Genomic DNA, 23,309 nt, shown 5'->3' with positions numbered 1-23,309 from the left:
TAACTAGCAGCTGATTGTGAGATAATATTTTCTTTTAAACTGATCCTATTTTTCCTTCCTAGACTATCTTTTAAAGAGAGCTGCAACAATATGAAACAATACTTTTTCTTCTGTATATAAAAATAATTTCTAATAAATTCCTTTAAACAAATTGGGTTTTTAAAAAATGTCAATATTGGAAAGTAGCGCAGGGATACTTTAACATCACTTGTAAATAAAAATCTACTAACTTCAACTTGAACATTCAATCCAAATATAATTTTAAAACCTGAAAAAATGCATCAGAAATTTAAAACTAGCAATCTGCCATTTAGTAATTATGATACCCCTTAAAACATATGTTTAACTGAAGCTACAAAAGTTGGCACTTTCTTTTAATAGCAGCACTTAAGATTTTTACTCGAAACTTGGAATAAAGAACATACACCAAGACAAGATTTAGCTGAGCCACTGTGCTTCTTAATCAGCCTTTAATAAGGATGGTGACTTCTCCACCCACATAAAGATACATCTTCAGATCTGATTTTGCATAAAGAAAAAAACATTATGCATTAACCATATATTGATTCTTACCTTTGTCTTCAGCTTCTGAATTTCAGCTTCTGTAACTGCATGTTTGATTTGCAACTAGAATTGAAAACATAAAATAAACAAGTGAAGTCATAGAGAGTACTCCGGTATTTTTAAAGCCTGTGCTGCAAGTTGAATACCTTATTACATAGCAGAAGGCCCCGAAGAGTGCTGCAGTGCAGTAGATTGTAAATTAAAATGTCTAGCTTGCAAAATGACTCAGTCTGTGCAACCTAATTAAAGATAGGATGCCGTCTAACCACTCATAATTTCAAATCAGAACATCCAATCTGTTTAGCAAAACCAAATGTCTTATGTTTAAAAAAATTAGATGTTATCCTGCTGGGCTTTGCTCTCCCCTGATGTGAATGTGAAATATATCCCAGTGCTGAAAGTCCCACTGCACTGATTAAAGCAGGCACATTACAAATAAGCAAACATGGAAAGAAGTGATTTAACATCTCAAGAAGTCAGGAAAACCTTGAGGGAAGATTCCAAACATTTATTTCATGCAAGAAGAAAGGTAAACTGATGCTATCTTTCACCAATAGCTGGAGTTACTCTGCACAAGCCAGCTAATCTCAGTTGAGGGCAGTTACACAGGGAAACTGTAAATAACAGCAACAGCATTCAAGCAACAAAGCGATTGCAAGCAGATTAACAGCCCAGGCAGTGTGCTAAAGGTTGTAGTTACATCACCAAGCAGCAACAACAACAGGGGATCTGTACAGGGAAAGGGTTGGTGTGGAGGACCTGGCTCCCACCTGCACACCTGCTGTGGGATTTCTTCTGTTCTAAGCTACATTAGTCTGTTCCTGTGGAGTGAACAGCCTACTACAGTCTACTACTCTGAGTGTATCAGGCAATGTCCTGAAACATCTTTAGTTTTACCATAAAGGTCTGCTATTCACAGGCTCCAGGAACACTCTGAAGTACAAACTGAACCACATCTCCAACAGCATGACCCTAATCCAAATGGAAATGGTCATGCACATGTACCCAATACTGGCCTGCACCCCAATCCCTGCTGCTGTACTATTTAAAGCAAGCAGCATGGACAAACTACTGACAGGCCCCAAAACCTCACACTGAGTCAGTGACTCGGGTATGTTGGGTATGGAGCTGAGGGCAAGGTCAAAAAGTGAATTACAGCCTGAGCCAGCACTGCACTGGAGATAAGGCATCGTCTATTATTTATGAATAGGAGGAATAGCTATGGAAAAGCATGTTTTACATGCAGGTTACTTCTTTTACAAGACAAACATGAGCTTTTGGGAATAGTTTATGTGAGCTAATAGAGTATGTGAGGTCATTGTACTGAACCAGAAGCTAACATCTCTGGTGAAGCAATGGCTACCTTCTTGAAGAACCAGCTGTTAGTAAGAAAATGTGCAAATTAATCAAAGGAGAAGTTCTTCTGGGAGAAGGGAATAATTTTCAAAGTAACTGGAGCTATCACTGAGCTGACCACTATAAGTATGTCTGAAAAATTCTAAGCCAATTTAGAAATTCGCTTTTCCTGAAGTCTCTTGAATGCCCCTTCTTGTGGCACAGGAAATGCACACTCTCAGATACAGTTCAGTTTGCAAATCAGCCTCAAATTATCTACTGAATAAACCTAGTCGTTTAAGGTGGAGAATTCCTCAATTTATGCTGGCCAGAATAAAGGAGACACCGATTCACCACTTAGGAATCTTCTTTCAAACATTCATTTCTTGGTCATGGTTTCCAGCAGACACTGTAAGAACTTCTAATCCCCACAATCTGTTACTTATGCTCACTTTTTGACTTTGCACTGAAAAGTGGTACAACTCTTCCTGTGCTCAGTGAGAGCAGATGTAAGATTCCATGTGAAATGAACTGAACTGACTACAGCAGCTTGCAGAGACACAGGTAACCCTGGGATCACGGGGCTCCTGAGCAAGTGCCACAGGGGAGCAGGGCTACTGCTCCAGGATGGAGAGGTGCCAGTGCAGCTGGGAACAGGGCACTTGGCAGCCCTGGAGCTGGTCTAATGGCAAGAAGTTACCAGTGATGCTACTGCACCTAGTAGGCCAGGAAGCTGAGAAGGACATACACCTTTTTATCTACATATGAGAGGGAAAAAAGGAGATACTTCAAATAACATTTGCAAGAGGTTACTTGCAATTTTTGAGCTCAGTCATTCCAATTTTCAGAGATTGAGAACTGGTTTTTCTACCCATTGCACTCCTGTTAAAAGTGAAAAATTATTAAAGAACCATCTCAAAACATCATGGTGTTTATAAAATGCCTAACCTTTGCTTAGTTCTGCTACACTGTCCTGGGATGAGATAAAATCAGGGGAATAATGGATGAGCTAGAGTTTTCCCCTTTTCAGACTTGATAATGGCATCAAAAAGCCAAGACTCAAAGCTTAGGCTACCTGCTGACAGTCTACTCCCATCTCTTCTGAAACCCCACAAATCCATATGGAGCACTTAAAGAGTTTATTATTACATACAAATAAACTCCAAATTGTTGCATAAATGACAATCTGCTCAGGTACAGATGGTTTTTAACAGTTATTTTTGTGCTCTCTGTTATTAAGTCAAAAAAATGAATACTGAGTACCCAGTCAGATCATTGAATCAGTACATGGTACAGCAGATCCCACTGAGGCAGAAGAAAGAAGACACTTTTCTGCTTAACAGAAAAATGTGTAGCTTGATATCTGCTTTTTTTTAAAAAAAGAACTAATTATGGTTGTAGAATAGATGAGAAATGCTAACACATTTATAGGTTAGACTAAAAAACAAGCAAGGTCAACTATTTGGCAAGAAAATCTGGACTCCATAGCTAAAAATTTTTAAGCAAGTTTACTAACAGGGGACCAGAAATCTTTATTCCATGTCCTATTTAATGCCAGACAAATTCTTGGCACATACTATTTTGAATTTTTTTTTTTGGCTTTTAAGTCAATATAAAATTGTGAAGGCTTCACTTCAACAAAGACATTTTGAATAATTTTGGCACATTTCCTATTCAAGTATGTCTTGAAAAGCTGATTAATTTTCTACAAAACAATGAAACTTGTTATAAAAGGTAACTTTTAGAGAGAAAATGGATTGAATTCATCAAGACTGCAAAAGGTAGGAGATGAAAGTCTAGCAAATGTTAAAATACCAGGAGTACACTGGGAAGGAAAGTACGCACTAGAATCCAATAATCGCCATGACAATTTTTATGCAATCATTATATATTTTTGCATATAATGATCATCCATTCTTCATATATTTCATTAAAATATGGAATAATGAATTCTTACATAAATGTCCCTTCTCCCCACAGATCTTGTCTCTCTTCAATCATCACAGCTAAAATAAAGTTTCTAGCTTTTTTCTCTCAAAGCAGTTACGAAAAATCAGTTTTATTTTTCCTGCTTTACAGCCAGGAAAACAAGACTTTCAAAACTTCTGTGATTCTCCCAGGAATGCCCATCTCTCTTCTCATTTTCATTCCAAAAGCAAAGCATTTTTAATAAGAGTGCTCTCAGAGTATGGGAACATGATTTGTGTTGCAAAGACTGAATTCAACTAATTAGGTCAAACTATTATGCTTAAAGATTATGTCCTACCCATTTGCCTAATACTTTCATTAATCTCTGGAGTAAGAACAAGAAAGAACAGTTATTCTTTAAATACAATTCCAGAAAACACTGTGTGGGCTTGTGCACTGTGATCATGAACAAGTCCTCCAGTGTTGAAAGAATTCAGGGCAAATACCAAGAAAAATACATGCACTCACTCGGCATCAGCCAACAAAACGCAGCTGTGTACTCTTAAAGACGATCCGTGAAACAAAAGTGGTGTGCTCAGAACAGCACTACTGCGTGGGCTGCTGAAAGAGCCCACTCTGAGGCAGGAGCATTTCATGTTTTCTTCTCAGGCTCTCATCTGCACTTACACTCAAGGATCCCAAAGTACCTTCATCTGGGCTCTAAAACAGCGTTTTAAGGCCATTACAGAAGACAGGTCTGCAAATAGCTTCAAATCACTCTGGACAAGCTCCAGTATGGCGATAGCCTCAGCTTATGGAAACTGTATTCAAGCACAGATTTAAAGGTACTTTATTCAAAGGTGAGTTTCTTGCCCATCACTGCATCTGTGTTTTGCACAGCCTTGGAAAACTCACTGGCACACGGAGAATGGTAGCATCTTCCCACCACTTTGATACTTTATTCTATGTATGATGCAAAGTATTAGAAAATGAAATAAAATGTTCTGCTAATTCGTGTAAGAGCATGAAACTCAAAATATGGAGTGAGAAAATCATAATTTAAGTAATGTAAAAAACTTTCAGGAGCCATCAATGAATAACAGTAGGTACCCAATGGCTGAGAGGGCTATCAGCAGGAAAAGGGAAAGACTGGCTGCTCACTGACTGATCACTTTCCACACATGACTCTCACTAGAGGGTAGTAAAAATATATTTATACAAGATTAAATATCTGGTTTGAGTGAAGGCAAAAGGATAAGTGGAGAAGGATAAAAAAGGAGTCCCGGTATTTTAATACTCCTATCTGGGCCCAGGTTCTGCTGCTTAAATCTCCTATGAGGTTCTGGCTACTTTCAACCCTCCCATCTTCCTGTGTTTAAAAAAAAAAAAAAAAAAAAAAGTTCTTTACTGCCATCACTCAGCCCATTACTGTAAGCTCAGGTATATCCATTGTTTCATATCTTTATTTGCATGAGAATTCAGGAAAGCCTAAAAAGAAGCCAAATCAAAAGCACACAGCCTAAAATACAGAAGAAATGTCCCTTCATACTTTGGTATGTGAAATTATATTAATTCAATGACCACAATGAACACCACTGTTAGTACAGGTGGATGCTATACCCCCTAACCATAAACTTGGCATGGTTTTGGTAAAACTTTGGTAAAATACTATCTTGAAGTATGGCTGCTTCCCCAATAGAGCATCTTTCTAAACACATGGCCAAACACATGACATGGTGGCTGTACACTGATGAGTTACTGTGGAATGGCATAGGATGAGTTTCACACGTCTCTCTCCACTGAAATTTAACATTTGTTGTTTGGTTTTCCCAATCACCTTTTATTGGAATCTTACAAAAACAAAGCAAAACAAAGCAAACCAAGCGAAAAAAAAAAGCCAACCCCAAACCCCAGCACCCTGCTAGTGATGAATGAACTTGCACTTTGTCTATGTGGTCAAACTAACTGCTGAGGCAGAGTAACTTCTGTATTGAAAAGTTAATTTATAAACTGCCCTCATCAATACAACAGTCACCTGAAAGCTGATGCCAAAATATCTCCAAAGGCCATTTCTACTTCTTTCAAGCAGAAATTTTTGAGTAATTTCAAAGTACTAAACAGACAAAAAGCTAAAAACCACTCCAGTTTTCAAGAGAAAAAACCCAAGCACTGAGATAACTAGAAATCTGGTTCAGTGATGTATTTCAGGAGTATTTTCTGATGTATAACTTACTTCTTTGAATTTGTGAGCAAGTTTGCTGGTGTCCACATCACTGGGGGAGAACATGTCATCATTTTCAGGGAGATCGAACACTTCAATGGCCATGTCACCTCCTGGAAGGACAGGTCCCATGTCTTCATCTTCTTCATCTGTGGCATATTCCCCTGTCTTAATTTTATAGCATTTAAGAAATTCCAGTTATCCTCTTATTATGCAGAGACTATTCAAAGAGTAACTAAGATACTGTGCAATCACAGCATTCTGCATACAAAAAAGGTTTTCTTTGTCTTTAGCTATAACCCCAGTACTGATGAATTCTACCAGACAAAATGTAACTCCACAGTAGTATTTCAGTACATTAAGAGAGAAGAGAACACAGTGTCTTAAGCACTAATAACTCAGTTCTCAAGCATTACTGGCTCTGTATTTTGATAGTTTAATCCTTTTCCAAGTGAGACCTCTTTTCCATTGAAAGAACTCGCCAAATTTATTTCAGATTTAACAATGAATCTTTTCCAAACAGAAAAAAAACCAACAGAATACAACCAACAGGATCTTGATTAGTTGTTAGTAAAGTCATCTGGACGAAATAATTCTCCAGTGATATTCGATGTTGAATTTGAAAATTCATTGGTTTGTTCTTTATAAACAAATTAACGATAGAAAAGTCACACCCACGCAGAAAGACAAGAGTAGGAAAAAGAAACCAAGTGTCAGAGACAAGTTCAGAGTCTGAAGCCAGAGTTTACTCAATTTTCACCCTGAATAAGGAGCTGCTTTCAACTAGTTTGGAACAATAAATGTGGGTGTTTCTTGTGCAAGTAAACCATGAGGTGCAAACAACTTGCTGACAAAATAGAATTTTGAAAAATCCTAAGCTGCAGTCAGTATCTCAAAAACAAACAAAATAAAACAAAACAACAATATTGAAAAGAAAAGGTTGAAATATTGAGCCCCAAGCTGCCTACTCAGCCTTTTGCACACATGCCTGTGCTCATCTCTCCCCAGCCCTAAGGTGAATGGTACCACCTTGCTCCTGCAGGGCTCCCTCTGGAAGCTGGAGTACAGCATGCATGGATCACAAACAGCCTGCTGACTTGCAGATGACTGTGCAAACACATTATAAAGCAAACACTTCCCTCAGGACCACATCTGGATTTATAAGGATTGGGACTAAATAAATACATGGAAAAGGAAGGGCGGGGGGACCAGAGCAGTCTTTTTCATGTTTCTACAGTAACACCACCAAAATTTTGACAAAACTATTCAAAGTTTTCCTTCATGAGCTTTCAGTTTCTGAGATGAAGAAACATAATACAATTATCAGAAGTATATTCCCCATAGTGCTAAAATTATCTATTAGTGTAATTTTTTGACAAAAGGACTTTCCAAAACAAGAGGTAAGAACTCAGAGGTTTGAACAACAGTTCAAACCTTCCTACTTTAATTCAGTTTCTCAGCTGTTGTTTAGGCTTATGTGAAACTCTCTAAGCTAAAAATTAGTGCATGCAAGATGCTGACTCTAGGTGGACAGGACACACAGAATCATAGAATGGTTTGGGTTAAAAGGAACCTTTAAAGATCATGAAAAACCTACATTCCTCTTTTTTTAAACCACTGAAGTTTTAAAAAACAAAGCCAAAACACATAGAAAGCATAAAACAGTTTAGTAAAATTTTATGATTTTGAAAGAACTACTAAAAAGAAAGTCAGTCACCAACATGCACATCAATACTTTAAAATAGTCACTGTAAAGCAAGGTACTTTTTTTGTGAGTTATTGCTGCCCCTCTAAATAGTAACATATTCTCCAATGAAATAAACAGTAACCATTTGTTTTATATACTTCATGCCTACTAAGCATATATGCCTAAGAATCTCAATAGTCTTCTATTAAATAAAGCTAACAGCTGGTTTTACTTCTTCTTTCCTTATTTAAGAGAAGTAAAGAATACATAGTCCATCTCACTGGAGTTTTCAGGCATGTAAGCACTATACCTAAACAAAACAACACCTGAAATCGTCATTCTGTATGTCTGGATCTTATGCACACACAAAAAAACCCTTCCGTTACACTACACCTGTAGTAACTTCTTTATTATTTAGTTTCTATTTTATTGTCCCTGGGTATGTGCAGTAGCTGTCTAAACTGAAAATCTGGCTGCTAACTCTCCTGACTCTTTCATGTAATGTAATGCAACCTTCACACACCCTCAGGGCAACCACAAGCAGGAAGACTAACTCTTAAAATCACACTGAGATTTCACAGAAATTAATTTTTGTGGGGACAAAATACTAACAGTCCATGTACTTTCCATTTTGCAGTCATTATCCCTGAAACAAATAAGGTAATTCACAACTGTATTTGCTGCATTAAAAAAAATCCTGGTGGGTCCATCAGCAGTGGCAAGGAAATCTCTGAAGCATGCAAAGAGGAGGCAGAAACAGGATCATTAACCAGTAAACTCATGCCCTGCTTATGTAAAACAAAACAGACCTGGCTCAGCTACATGTGCATTTTAAAGAAATACATTAATACAAAATCCCAATTACATTTACCAATTTTGGCAAAGGAATAAAACAGATGAATTTAGTTAAAGCTGATTTCTCCAAAGACTTAAGCTAAGAAGAAGTACTGAATACAAAAAGAAAACTCAACACACATGAAGGAGTAAATTATTGGGGAAAAAATCAAGAGCAGACAATATTCTACCGGCCTCAGGAGCCAGAGTGTTTGAAGAGGAACATCAGGCAGCTACAAATGAACACAAAGGAAAATCTTGCTTCAAATTGTACATAATGATCGTCAATGAGCACAGTCATTTTTGCTTCATTTAATGAAAAAAGTAGCTGTCAAAGCAAAACACAGCTCAAGTAAACAAGACACCAGGACGACAAGAACACATTACAGAACACAGAAATAAATGGGGCTTTAGCTTTTGTCTTCAAAATAAAGGGATTTCATCTTACAGTCACATGAAAAACAAATTACAGGTTCAAAAGAACCAATGTGTACATTGAGGAAATATACATCATAAACTACATGAAACATACTTTCCCTGAAAGAATTCTCTCTGCTGACTTTTGTTGCACATGAAACTATCAGACAGTAGTTGTTCACACACTGTGCCACTTAGCTAGAATGTGAAATTCACTATTTTATAAGGAGCAATAAGGGACAGAAAAAAAGCTGTCTTACTTCAAATAAAAAGCCCTGTGAGGTAAGAGTTGTCATTGTAACTCCCTGAGGTTCCCTGCAATACATTTTGTTTCCTTATCCAGCAATAGCAATAATATTTTAAACTCCAGAGCCAATGAAAACTTACATGCTCTTAAAGGAAAATCTTAGACCCTTCATTCTGTGTTGGTGAGCAGAATTCATCCATGTACAAGCCCTGTTTCTCACTTCAGTAGCACTTAGGGCTAAGCTTGTCCCATCCAAAGCAATAGCTTCTGATATTAGCCATTCCATTTTGCCATATGCAATCACAGCCAATAGCATGAAATTATCAACATGAGCTGCAATTTTCCACTTCTAAAGGGAAAATGTGTTACTCGCATTGTTTAACTGCCTAACAGTAAATGTCTGAAATGTGCCCAACACTCCCAACCATAAAGAAGGAGCTGCAGCACCAGCCAGGATAATGCAGACAGACCTTCCCCAAATCACCATAACAAAGGCTGCATCAAGCTACACCTTTTGTTCCTGCTGAAACTCTCCCACAATCAGGGAACACCATTTGAGGCACTGTAAAAATAACTCAAGTCCATCTCTTCATCTGATTTTTTCTTTGATGGCTTATATTTAATTTTTTCAAAAGAGTGAAGAAAACCATAATGGCATAGTATTAATCATTGCTTTTACAGGAACGCATCATATTAATGATGTTGGAAAAAATGTACTCTCTGAGAGATTTGGTTAAAAAAATGTACTCTTTGGGTGTTAAGAGATTCAAGTGCACTGCCACTTTTTTTTTTCTTTTTGCATGTGTCAAGATTTTCTTCAATGGTTTTAAATGTTGCTTTGCTCTCAGCATGTCCTAATGAATGAGAATTTAAAATGAACAAAATATTAGTTTGACTATTAGTGATATTATAAAACATCAGTTGCATTAAACTACTTGTCTGTGGCCACAGAGTGAACAGAATCCTGCAATATATTATTCATTTCACATTTTGCATCACCCCATGCAGCCTTCTGGGGAACAGGTCATCTGCTTTATCTGACTTTTGTCATTTGCTGTAGAACATGAAGAAGATAATACCAAGTCCAAATCACAATTCCAAGAAATGTCAGAATTTGACTCATATGCACAGAACACTATGTTAACACAGGGAATTCAAAAGGTTTCAGTCAAGGATACAGATTCAGGTCATACTTAGCACACTAAGTAGGAAATACAAGGACAGTGCCTACTTCAAAACCTTTGAGTTTTATTTTCAAATTAAAAGGATGTGGGATTTTAGGAAGCTAGACAAAGTGGTGATGGGCAAACTCTGTAGCAGGATATCTAGAGGCAACATACTCTCCCAGCTTTACTGTGATTAGCACAGACTCACTAGGAAAAGCCAGTGCTGCCTATTGTATGTAACACTTGAGAAATAGCTGATACTACTGGCTCAAGTGCTTGGCTTGTGGGAGCTTAACAACAAATTGTGAGCTGATGCACACTTATCCTGCTGGTCTTTGCATAGACTCCACTGTGAACATCCATTTTATTTTCATGTTCATCAGTTCTGCACAAGGGCTTTATGCAAAACTTAAATGAAGGAGCATCTGAAAGCATCCTGCAATCCTGTGGGACCTGCAGCCCATGGTAACAGCAGATTCTGAAATGCAGCAATGCAGGGTATTTATATAGTAAATGATGAGTTTTCAGTGTTACTTACACAATAAATGATTTGCATTTTAGAAACACTATGTATTAGTGTAAATCTTCCTCAACAAACAGATGTCAGGCAACATTCCTGCAAGGCAATGGAATGAGAAGGTAGTAGGCTAACACTGCATCTCTAAATTTAGTATCCAACTCAAGTCCACTGCCCACTAGCTGGCAGAAACCAAAACTGTCTCAGAATACTACTTTTTAAAATAACTTGGATCCTTCTAAAATACCTACAGACTCCTTGGGCTATGAAGACTTTCAGAAGCTCCAAAAGAGAGGAAATCCAGCCAGCTGGTGACACAGCAAGATAAAATATCAGAACTTGCACACGCCTGGCACACATTCTCTTCCTGTGGTTTAACCACCTCCAACAAACACAAGTCATGTGCCACGACTGCAGGACTCAAACAAGATCACTGACTTCCTGCTCTGGAAAACTTAAAATGTTACTGCTGTCCTTGTAGTAATCTCTGAGTCTCAGAATTTGGCAGTCTCAAGATCATTTTCTTGTTTATTTTTGCAGCTCTGTACCTGGAGATCCATGGTACCACACTTTAAACGGTGTAGGAAAATGAACAGGATGGCTTGACAGCTCTGAGACAGAGCAACCTGTGTAATTCTGTGCTGCCTCAATGCCAAACTCCTCACACTGGCAATCCAAATACTCCTCAAGTTCAAGCAGTCAGAGTCACTATTCCCTCTGATGAAAAAGACTCAAAAGGGTAGTAGTGGTTTTTGTACACTTGTAGATATTCATTCAGCCAGTGCAAAATGAGATTGTCTAGCCCAAAAGGTGCTCTGCTTACCAGAGCCAAAGAATGCAGGGCTGGTGGTGGTGTCTGGCAGCAACATAAACCCAGCCAGACTTGTCCACACAGAGCAAGGTATGCTCAAAGAAGTAATGCTCATATTTGACAGTAAATGGAGCAGAAGTCCTTGTGGTGACCAAAAATATCTTTGAACTGTGGCTAATGTGCATTAGATCACCGTTTACATTGTGCCAGTTGTCTGGGAATGGTGCAAGCTATGTGAGTAGACCTGGATAGCATAGTCAGGTGGCTAAAAAATAGTAATATTCAGATTACTGCAGGTATTCAATAAAATCTATTTCTGGTAAGTCTCGTAATTAAGAAAGGGAACATGCTACACTGCATACCTTAGTAACCAAACCCCAGGATTTATTCTGAAAATGTTTACCACCCATGACCCACATATATAGATGGCATCAAGTAGGAAATGGGTATGACTTTCAATGATCCCAATGTAGTTTTAAAGCACTGCATTTGATCTCAGGCCTAATTCCTTCTCCTTCTAAAAGAGATAATTGATGAGATCATCTGGATCTCTTCTGGTAGATTTCCTTTCTTCCTCTTTTCCTCAAAACTCTCCTCTGCACTCCAAAGGCCATTGCCAAAAATCATGTCTTAGTTTCAGAGATGGTCACCATATTCAGTGTAGTGCTAGAATCAGAACAGATACCTTTAACTCTCTTAATTAAGGAAAATCTGGGAAAAACTTGCCCAATTTTATTTTCTCTCTATGATCTGAAGAAAACAGAAAACAGAAACCACTGTTTCTATCAGCAGAAAACACTTTGTGAATTTAGTATCTTTTGTGAAAAATTTATGCAGTGAACAGGACCTAAGAGTTTGTAACTACCAAATTGCAAGGACAAGACACATCACAGAAAGTACCCAATACCTACTCATCCCTACTCATCCCTGTCCTCTTTCAGTATTGTACTGAGAAACACTTGCATGGCCATCAGTGTGACAGTGTCACAGTCAGCACCTTCACAGCAACAATCCCTACTGAAGGCTGAAGTACTACAAGGATCAGTATTGATCAATAGGGGTTTAACAACATTTTCTTTATTGACAGATCACCTCTGTGGTGCATGAAGGTAAAAAACACAAAGAATTTGAGATTTTTTGCAGCTGGATGTGTTCCACAGATAAAAGGTGCAATGCCTCAATCACACAGGTCAGCCACACACTCCTCTACATGCAAGTACACAATGAGAAAGATTTGATCATCAGGAATTTAGGACACCCCTCTCTTGCCTCCATGAAAGCAATCAGACTATGCTCACCATAAAATGGTACTGGAAGTCTTCAAACCCTGACATCTATGGTATACTGTGATGAGTTGTGGAGGTCTCTTTCCCCAAAGCCTAGTTGTTCCATTTTGTTTTTGAAGAGATTGTAAAAGAGTTCCTTCAAGAAACTCCTCTTGAATTTAATTCTAGACTAAAGAGAAGGAGACTTGCATGTTTCTGTAGTTTGAGGAGGGAACAGAGAGGATATGGATTTTTCTATCTATGGATTTTTATGTTCTCCCACAGGCAGACATACATATGCATGTATGTACAGCTCTTAATTTATATGAGTTACATATGTCCCCGTGACAGGATTAATTCTAAGGTATATAGAAATCTTTTTATTCTTAATATCAGTGGAAACTACAGTAAGTGAAAGCATTACTGGGGCTAGACAGGATTTTTACTTAGTCTGTTGGGACACTTCTGATTGTTCTGACATATTGCTATTTTAACAGCATGTTTCAAAATCTGAGTATATCCTGATTTTATGTCAAGAGTAATTTTTTTTCTAAAAACAAGAACTAACCTGAATTAAATGCATATCATGAATTCTCTATCTCCCCTTATCTACTGTTCCCTTACACAAAAAAAAACCCCAAAAAAACACCCTGCCCAGGATGAAAACACACTAATACATGGAGTCTAGCATTACAAATAATATTACTCAAGATGATGTGAAATGATGACAGTATGCTTGAGCTATAAGGAAGCAGTTTGTTACAAAACCCAGCAGCTTATTTAGGGAGCAACACAGACAGCAGTAGTCTCTGAAAAAGCTCTCAAAGTAATCTTTCCAAGTATCTTGGTATTTAGGCATACTAGGAATTTTATGACAATGGAAAGAAATTATGGAAATTTTACTGCACAGAGTTGTTACTTTTGAAACCTTTGTATTGGCACTAATTGTAAGCATGAATATGCACTTCAGACAAGGTAGGGAATTCTCTATCCTGAGGAATATCTGTTCACACAGAAACAAAATCACAGTGTGTGGAAGGAGGGGTCTTACCTAGAATTACAGAAAATATTCTGACTTAAAAAGAATATCAATTCTTCTAGGAAAAAAGCACAACATCCTCAACCCCTCTAAAAGTTAGAGGGCAACTTTTACCAGGTTTCACAAAATTTAAACATTTTCACAAAATTTCAATGTTTCAGTGCACAACCAAACAAGCTTTACTCCCTTATTTCAGAAAGATACAGGCTTTCAAGGAAGAGGAATGCTTACAAGAAGCATCAACCAACTTGATATTTGCTCTTCTGGAACACAAAAATCACCAGCAAAAGTAATGGAAAGGTACAAAAGTTGACCTCTGATTGGTAAGTAAAAAGAAGGAATTAAGAGTAGAAAAGAGAACATGAAAAACCACCAAAGATTGAAAGACTGGACCGTCTGTTACCTCATCATCATCTGCATCATACTGTGCATAATGCTGCTCCAGCAGCTCTCTCTGGCGGCGTTCTTGCTCTAGAGTTTGGCTGATCAGCTGCGCAACCTCACTCACTTGTCCCGGTTTTTCTCGTCCAATTACAAACCTACACAAAACAACAGTGAAAAAATATTACTCCTACTGTTTACTAGGGTTTTAGCCATTTCTAGTATAGAGGGTAGCCTTTTTCTCCAAAGATGCATAGTTTTGATTGTTTCAAATGCGTTCTGTGGATGAGATTTCTCACAAGGGCACTGTGTGCAGGAGCAGGAGTGATCAGACCATGACAGGTCTGGTCACATGACAGGAGGGGCAAAATAGAAGGGACCATGACAAGCCACCACTCCAAGATTCATTAAAGTATAATCACTTCCATTTCCTTCAGAGCCTCCAGAAGGCTACAGAAGACCAGGCTGTTATGGGTGCACAGTAAGAGCACGGGCACACTTATGGCAGCTTATAGTGAAAGGAACATGCATGAGAGTAACTCCTCCCCACTCTGACTTTGACGTTCTCTTCCATTTCTGAGCTTTTATATTTGTCTTCCTCCGGTCTTAGAAAACAGAATCTATTTCCACATTTTAAAATCTGACAGACACTATTTCCTTAATTTTAAGCTGCATTTAAATCTGTCTTTTATTTCATGAACTTCTGTTGCTACGGAACGTTTTCTCCACTGTGATCTACTGCTGAACACTGGGTGCACACTTTCTTGGCCTAGCAAAACACAGGGGAAGTGCCTCTTTCTTGGTTGAGACTTACAAGAATGTTTCTCACTCTTGTTTTCAGCAACTAGAACTCAGAATTTGTTAGGATTGTAACCTCTTTTCTTTTTTTTTCCAGCACAGTGGCATAACCATATTTAGATACATTGCTATCTCCAGAACTAATCATAAACACCCATTACACAGTACCAACACACTGTGAATTACTGAACAAAAGCACAATTTAAAGATGTCAAGCTGAAGAATTGTTTTCTTAGAAGGCTAAAAAGATAATTAGGTAATTACAGATGAAAGAAGTATTATGTAGAGCTGAAAAGCACAATAAGGTGACACTGAGATACTGGATATAGTAAACTATTTGTTCCCACAACATTTGGCTCAAATGATGAATTTAATGTATTATTTGAATGAGGGCAGAAACGTGCATTATACTCATATATGAAAACTTTTTTCATTTGTACTGCCTATCACTGTTAAAATCCCTTGGGATTTGTCATCCATGTGTAAGCCAACTTCCCAGCATTGGATGACCCTGGGTCTAATTACTATGATAAATAATTTTTCAGATTCTATGAAGTCAGGCACTACAGAAAGGACTGTAATTTGGAGATTATTTCCACATCATCAAAATATCCAATCGACTAATTACTTCAAAAAAGCTAAAAAAAGGTGAAAATTAGTAACTCCATTTGAAATAATGACACAAGGTGCCCTGAAAATAATTTGCAAGAAAGTGTCTTAGCTTAAAAACATCAGCAGCAAATACAGCAGAAACTAGAAGAGAATCAAGGCAATAATGTCAGCATTTTAATCCTGATCAAACAGATAACAGTCTGGCACTCATACCCCACTATTACAAAATACAACATTAGTTCTCAGTAATGATAAAGACCTTGGGCTGAAAGAAAAAGAATGTTTCTTCATGGCCCCTAGACTTCATCTGCTCTGCATACTGACTCACACACAGATCCTGTTTCCTCTAATTTTTATTTTAGAGCCAAGTATTACAAAGACTAAACCAGTCATGTTTTCAGACTCAACTGGGAGGAACAATGAACTTTTGAAATTACTAAAGGAAGTGAAAAAAGGATTTAACCAGTATCTGCTACTTGTTTGTCTCCTCTGATGTGAAACAAATTAAAATTGAATATGGAAAAAAAGATTCTATTTAAAAAAACCATTTTAAGCAAAATTATGCATGAGTATATTACTTACACATAGTAGAGAGAGCACCACATTTGTAAATATGTGAGGGAGACCCTCAATGTGTAAAGTTATGAAACCACACAAAGTGATGTAAATATTGGATTCCCTCTGGCCCTCTGCCTGGTAATTAACCTTCCTTGGAAAATACAAGACTCAAAATACTTCATACAGTCACCTTTTACAATGAAAACTTAGAATAGACAACATATAATGCATCCAAAATCTGGTAAAACCTGATATTTTAGAAATGGTTTTTGACACATTAGACTGTTATGCAGTAATACTGTCATAGAGACAAACAAAATTAGGTAGGATGTAAAAATATGAAGCCTTATTAATTGATTTTTTTTTCATATGCCAAAGACACAGTTCACAGTGATGGGATTTTCAAGGCTTGAATCACATTTAAAAATGAAGTTACTTCATGATACCTGAAGCTGTTCAGTGACATATGAAAAAAAGTCTCCAAGCAATGACAAAGTTTAAAGCAAATGTTTTCCAAAGTAGAAATATACTAGTAATGTTCTATCTTACTAAAATTTATTGCTTTAGAGCGAGGCATATCCAAAATGTCTGAAAAAAAGTTTTTAGAAGTGCTCAATCTGCTGACATCAATTGATGTCAGTTCTAGACAAAGAATTGTAAATTTGTAAAATGGGATACTATGTTCCCAGCAATTACAGCTTTTACAAATGAAACCAAACTTTTTGTCATTTTACATTCCATAATCTTAAGAATACCATGCATATAATTATACTTAACTGGTAATTGGGATAAACCATAAATTATAAAGTTACATTTTAAGGAGAGCCAAATAAAAGTAACTTAGAAAACCATAAAGCAGGGGCAATTATTAAAACTCTAAGCATTAATTAGATATTTATTCACAGAATAGCTTTAAATACATGAAATATCATAATCTGAAGTGCTTAAATACAAGAAAGAGACATAAGGCTGTGATTCACTGACCAAAAAATCCGTCACTGAACCACACACACTTCAACAAAGTAGCTAATTACATATTTCAAATTATTTTGGCTCAACAAAATCAATCACATGCATTTCAGACTTCATTAGTTAATCTCAAGGGCTAGAAGTATTATAAGAAAGAACTATACATTCTGTCAGCAATAATATATTTGGGAAGCTGGTCATGTTTTTAGACATGAGACAAATGAGCATTTCACAGCCTTTAAACCACATCACAATAATATTCCTCTAGATTATTAAAGTCAGCAAATGCAAAAACAACCCCAGCAAATCTATGATACAGCCATTACTGTATTAAATTTTAAGTCATTACTGATTTTTTCTGAAGTCTGCAAAAAAGAAGGAAGGAGAAGGAGAGAGGCAGGGCATGAACTGCCCTTGATACTCAAGAGTTACATGCAATTTAGCTGAATTACCAGCTGTGAAATATTCTTTGTGGTTGTGGTTAAAATGAACAGGGATGGAGCTAGAAATATAATTAATATTTGACTCTATAATGGATTTTGGAGTATCTAAAAGAATTATGTGTCTTGAGAAATTGAAAATTAATTACAGTAGTGGTGGTTAAGAAAAGCATTCCACTGAAATTGGAAGCAACTCCTACATCTCCTGCAATCCATGATTTAAATATTTTACAGCACACTTGATACACAGCCTTCTGTATATGTCCAGCTTGTATTAAAAGAGGATCTGCAGACCTATGCTTCTTGAAATAACTTATTGATTTTTTATCAACTATGGAAACCAGAAACATTATTATAAAAATTAATTAAAAATATTTCCACTTTGAAAATAAGTGGTACTAAAAAAAATGCGAAGGCATCAAAGCTGTGATGCGAAACTGAAGTTCTGCAGCACACACTTTTAGTGAAATGAGTTAATGATTTCTTCTGAAAATACTTCAGGAATTATGTACTCAGTTAAAAATACATTAGCATGGTTTCCTTAAATCCAACAAAAATCAAGAATACAGCAAACACATTCTAAGAAAGAATAGGGGGTTTGCTGTAACAGTTTTCAAAATCTTCTCTTCTATCCTTTCCTAAAATACAGTTTGGTACAGTAAATGTACAAATGTAAAAAATGTACAGTAAAATTCATTCAGGGAGTTTTACAGTCAGATGCCTCATCCCTGGAACTGTTCAAGGCCAGTGTGGATGAGGCTTTGAGTACTACTCTACTCTAGTGGAAGGTACACACTACTCTAGTGGAAGGTGTCCCTGGCAACAGCAGAGGGGGTTGGAACTAAATGAACTTTAAGGCTCCTTCTGACTCAAACCATTCTATGATTTTTGAAATGGTTTTCCTCTGAGCTTCAAAGTCTGAAGCTGCTTCAGCTATCATTTATCTCATTTATTTCAAGATGTCTTCAATTACCTACTCTGGCTGCTTCCATTAGGTAAACAGCCACATAATTAATCTGAAGTGCTAAAAGGGGCGTGAACCCTGTTAAGAAAGCAGTTCTATTTAGTCACAGCAGCACAAACTAGAATTTGTGTGGTTATAATGAACAAGATCAACCTCTCCCAAACAGCACTCTCAAATGCAGAAGTCACTGACTACACAACAGGAATTCACAACCTATGAGCTTCTATTACACCTCTTGATATGAAATGATGTGAAAACTCATAAACACTCTGAATAATTTCAGTTGGAAGGAAACCAGTCCAACTTAAGTCCCTGACTTGAAAAGAAGGCCAACTTTGTCATGGCCTTGATCAGAATTACCCTTGCTGCAACTTCTCTGCATTGCCTGTCATTTTGTCCCTCTATACCAAGAGTATGAAGAATCTGGGTTCATCCATTCTGCCTCATGGAAGGCAGCTGAGACAGCAATGAGGCACCTGACATTCCAATCTTTTCTTTCTAGTGAAGATGTTCTTTCCACCTCTTCCCTGGTGGATGCTGCCTGCACATCTGCTCTCCAGCTCTAGTTGCACAGGGATGCTGCTCCAGCGGCCAGACTCAAAGCAGCCCTTGCCTCATAAGGTTTCTGTCAGCCCGTTCCTGCAGGCTGTTGAAGATCCTGTGATTGCAGCCCTTTGCTACTCTATCTACCTCATGTGCAAACTTATGTCAGTAAATCCACCCGATCCACCCCTGCATCAGAGATAGGCATGTGCACAGCAATCTTTAAAGCTACTAGGCTGGAATCAAGAGGACTGGTAGAGGGAAATAAAAAAGATTTGCCTGGAGATAACTGATAAGTGATCCAAAACTCCAATGCAAACAAGAGAAGAACTCTGCCCGGAGATCAGCACCCTAAGTAACACAATGAAGTGATGACCATCAGTGAATGAAAGTGGTGATGACTGCAGTTATTCAAGATCACATAAGAAACATCTAAGAGGGCAATCTGTGTAGTATCTAGTGCAGGATGCTGGCTCAATGGAGCCAGTACAGATAAGCAGACTTTGGGAAGAGCCTCCAAGGACCCTGGAGATTGAGTTTCCAGTAAGATGAACTGTTGTGCAGAAGCTCTGCAGCCTCTACTTGTCCCCACCCCCAGGATGAAGTATCCTGAATTAAAAAACAGACAGAAGGACCTCAACTTACCATTCTTGGTTAGAAGGTACAATGCCATGAGCAGGGATACCTTTCACTAAATCAGGTTGCTCAGGGCCCTGTTCAGTCTGGCCTTGAACTGTTCCAGGGATGAGGCATCCACAAATTTTCTGAGAAATCTGTTCCAGTGCCTCACTACCCCATGAGTAAAGAACTTCCTAATCTCTAACACAAATCTCTCCTCTTTTAGTTTAAAACCATTCTCCCTTTCCTATCACTATCTGTGTAAAAAGTCACTCTACTTCTTTTATATAAGCCCTCTTTCATTGCTGGAAGATACTATAAAGTCTCCTCAGAGTCTTTGCTTCTCCTGGCTGAACAATTCCAGCATTCCCAAACTGTCTCCAGGAGAGATGCTCCAGCCCTCTCATCAACTCTGTGGCCTCCTGTGGACCCACAGCAGCAAGTTCACATCTTCCTTGGATGCAGCACTGCAGGTGGGGTCTCACAGGGCAGAGAAGAGAGGCAGAATCACCTCCCTCACCCTGATGGCCATTCCTCTTTTGGTGCTGGCCCAGGATGTGGTTTGCCTTCTGGGCAGTGGTATCAGTGGTGTAGGTGGATGAGCAGCAAAATCACAGATTAAGCATCAGAAAAGCCTTAGAAGACTCTCCAGAGCATCTTGGATAGAAGCCCCTGATAAACTATGCTACTATAAACACTAAATGGATATTGAGTCAGACAATTAGGCAGTCATGTAAAAAACCCACACAATAATATCCGTGCACTTAGATTAATTATTCCTCCAGAAATCAATTCTAGTCTAGGGCCTTACTGACATATTAGCTTTACTCAAGAGTACTTCAAAATTAGCCAAGGGATTCAATGTTTTGGCACCTCTCCAGATTCTGGTCTGTGGTGGTTTGACAGGAAATGTGTTTTTTGAGATGCTGTGTTTTTGGCCAATGGATATTCAGATTTTAATATTGGCATTTAACCTGACCATTGAGACATGGACACGCCTCTGAGAACACGGGGTTAAAAGCAGAGCTCTCCCCTGGGAGGGTCCTCTTGGGTTTCCAGCGGGAAAGAGTTCGGGTCTCTCCCCCGGCCCAGCTGCTGGCTGGGCAGGGGGAGGGGAAAACCATGTGGCCAAGAGAGGTAGGCCTGAGCCCCGAGGTGGAAGGGTGGAAGAGAGAGAGAGAGAGAGAGACACCGGGAGCCATCGGGCAGCCCCCCCTGAGAGACACAGAGAGTGAGAGAAAGAGAGCCGCTGCCTGGGACTGTAACCTTGAGACTTGATAAACATGGGCCTGCGCCGGCAGCACGGCTGGGACGGAGAAGAAGGGGGGGGTTCAGCCGGCCACTTGTAGGAGCTTTTAACCCCTTTTTGGAGAATGAGAACTTTACAGATCATTGACCTCTCCTAGAAGATAGAGTGGAAGATGAAGAAGGAAATGGGCCAGTGTGAGCGAGGTCTGGGCGAGTGAGAGATAGTAAAAGAATAGAGAAGAATCCTAGTGAGAAGAGATGATGGAGTGGCTTTTGCTGGACTCTTTTTGTATAGCCATGGACAGAACCATGTTCCTTGTGATACAGAGACTGCATTCTAGAGAGAGGCAATGGCCTCAGGACCAAGAGGGTTCAGTGTTGGTGCCCCTCGGCCCCAGGAGGTAAAAATATGGGGGGGACAAGTGTCCCAAAAGGAGAGATTGTGGGGACAAGTGTCCCAAAAGAGAGACTGTGCCTTTTTTGGATCAAGACAGAGCATCCTTAAAAGACAACCCTAGAAGCAGTTTTAGTCCGTGTTCAGTGGTGAGAGCACTAGACATAGAAAAGAAGAAGTCACGACGGCAGATGTACTCCGGGCGGTGCCACAAGTGACACAGGAACACACGAGGCTTCGACTGTGTTTCCAGGGGAAGCCCATGGTACAAGAAGGACTCCTCTCCTCTTGATGAACTGAAGATTGATTGTCTAAAAGGTGGTGCTAGACTGAGAGTTGGTGATTTGAAGAACAAATGTATTGGGTTAGAAATTTGGTAGAGGAAGAAGAAATGCATTTGTGAAGTTTTCATTTTCCCTGTGTGTGTGTTCCTTTTTATCTGTAGTTGTAGAGTAGTTAATAAAGTTCTAGTTCTTTTCTTCCCTAAGTAAGAGCCTGCTTTGCTTATTCCTAGTCACATCTCACAGCAGAAGCCAGAGAGAAAGTATCTTCATAAAGAGCACTAGCATTGTGCCAGTGTCAAACCATGACATGGTCCTTACATTGCTCTGTTCTTCTGAGAGTACATGTTAAGAATCAATTCCATCTCTTTCCAGACAGCCTGACAGTATTCCAACAAAATCCTTGCTTAAAAGGTTTCCTTGAATACAGGCTGATAATTTAATCAGCATTTGCTATAGCACCACACAACTCTTATGGGAATGACCACTTCAAAGGAACACATTTGTAAATCTGTGCTTTAACATACCTGAATGCAGACACCTCTGTTCAGAAGGTACAAGTACTAGCAAGCCATGTTTCTAAAAAAAACAGGTTGCTTTTTCAGGTGAGATCTGTCTTCCCTAACTCTCATTCTTGCAGGCATTCCCAGGGAAGAAATCCAGAAGAAAATACAGGTAGGTCACCAATAAGCTTCTGAGTTCAGATCATGTCCTTAATCTGGATGATTAGATGATCCAGATTCTAGGCAAGACAGACCATCCTCACAGCACAGTCCAGCTAAATGCTCCTACAGCACCATCCATACAGTTTGGTGACTTATCCTGCAAGGATGAACAGCAGGTATTTCTGCCCAGCTGTCACAATGTTGTATCCTATTAATCAAGGTGCACCAAAACTGTGTGGGAGCTTCCACAAAATAGTATCTTGGATGAAGGAGTAAAAAAATTAGCTAAATAAACATATATGATGATATTTCAGCTGCAGGATTAGGAGTTTATGTTTAGATAACATAGTTATCTAAACATTAGATAATCTATGAATTTATCATGTTATCTATGATTTAGTTCAAGTTGAATTTGAATATGAATTTATCAAGTTATCTATGAATTAGTTCATCCTCAACCAAGTTGAGGATGAACTAATTCAAAACCTGTCAACTTGTTCCTTTTTCCAGGAAAAGAAAAGAAAAGCTGCTCCTAATGAAATCTAGTCCCACTAAACCTTACTCATTCATGTTATATTTAATTTTAAAAGCCATGCTCCAATACCTAGAAAAATAGTTTATAATTCCGACAAAATATTTAAATGAATATTTCTTTATATATTTCACACTCAAACATAATTTCCTGTCCAAATGCACAAATATTTTTTAAAAAATTGCCATAAAATTTAAATTAGCAAGAAATAAAGACACAGGGGCTATTTATGCCAGTAAATCACACAGTGCCAGGGAATGCTTCCAAGTACTAGTAACCGGTCATCATATTAAAA

At 38.3% G+C, this 23,309-nt stretch overlaps 1 protein-coding gene across 1 annotated transcript in view; it reads right to left on the bottom strand.

The window, feature by feature from the left end:
• Window positions 1-23,309, bottom strand: part of PPP1R9A (protein phosphatase 1 regulatory subunit 9A) — a 132,420-nt gene that overhangs the window by 28,594 nt on the left and 80,517 nt on the right. Inside the window, 3 exon segments of the mRNA XM_036403693.2 lie at window positions 574-627; window positions 6,041-6,196; window positions 14,415-14,550. Coding sequence (XP_036259586.1) covers window positions 574-627; window positions 6,041-6,196; window positions 14,415-14,550 — 346 coding nt within the window.

This window comes from Molothrus ater, chromosome 1, assembly GCF_012460135.2.
Source record: "Molothrus ater isolate BHLD 08-10-18 breed brown headed cowbird chromosome 1, BPBGC_Mater_1.1, whole genome shotgun sequence".
NCBI lineage: Eukaryota > Metazoa > Chordata > Aves > Passeriformes > Icteridae > Molothrus > Molothrus ater.
Note: the sequence above shows the minus strand (reverse complement) of the source record. Positions and strands in the feature narration are given on the sequence as shown.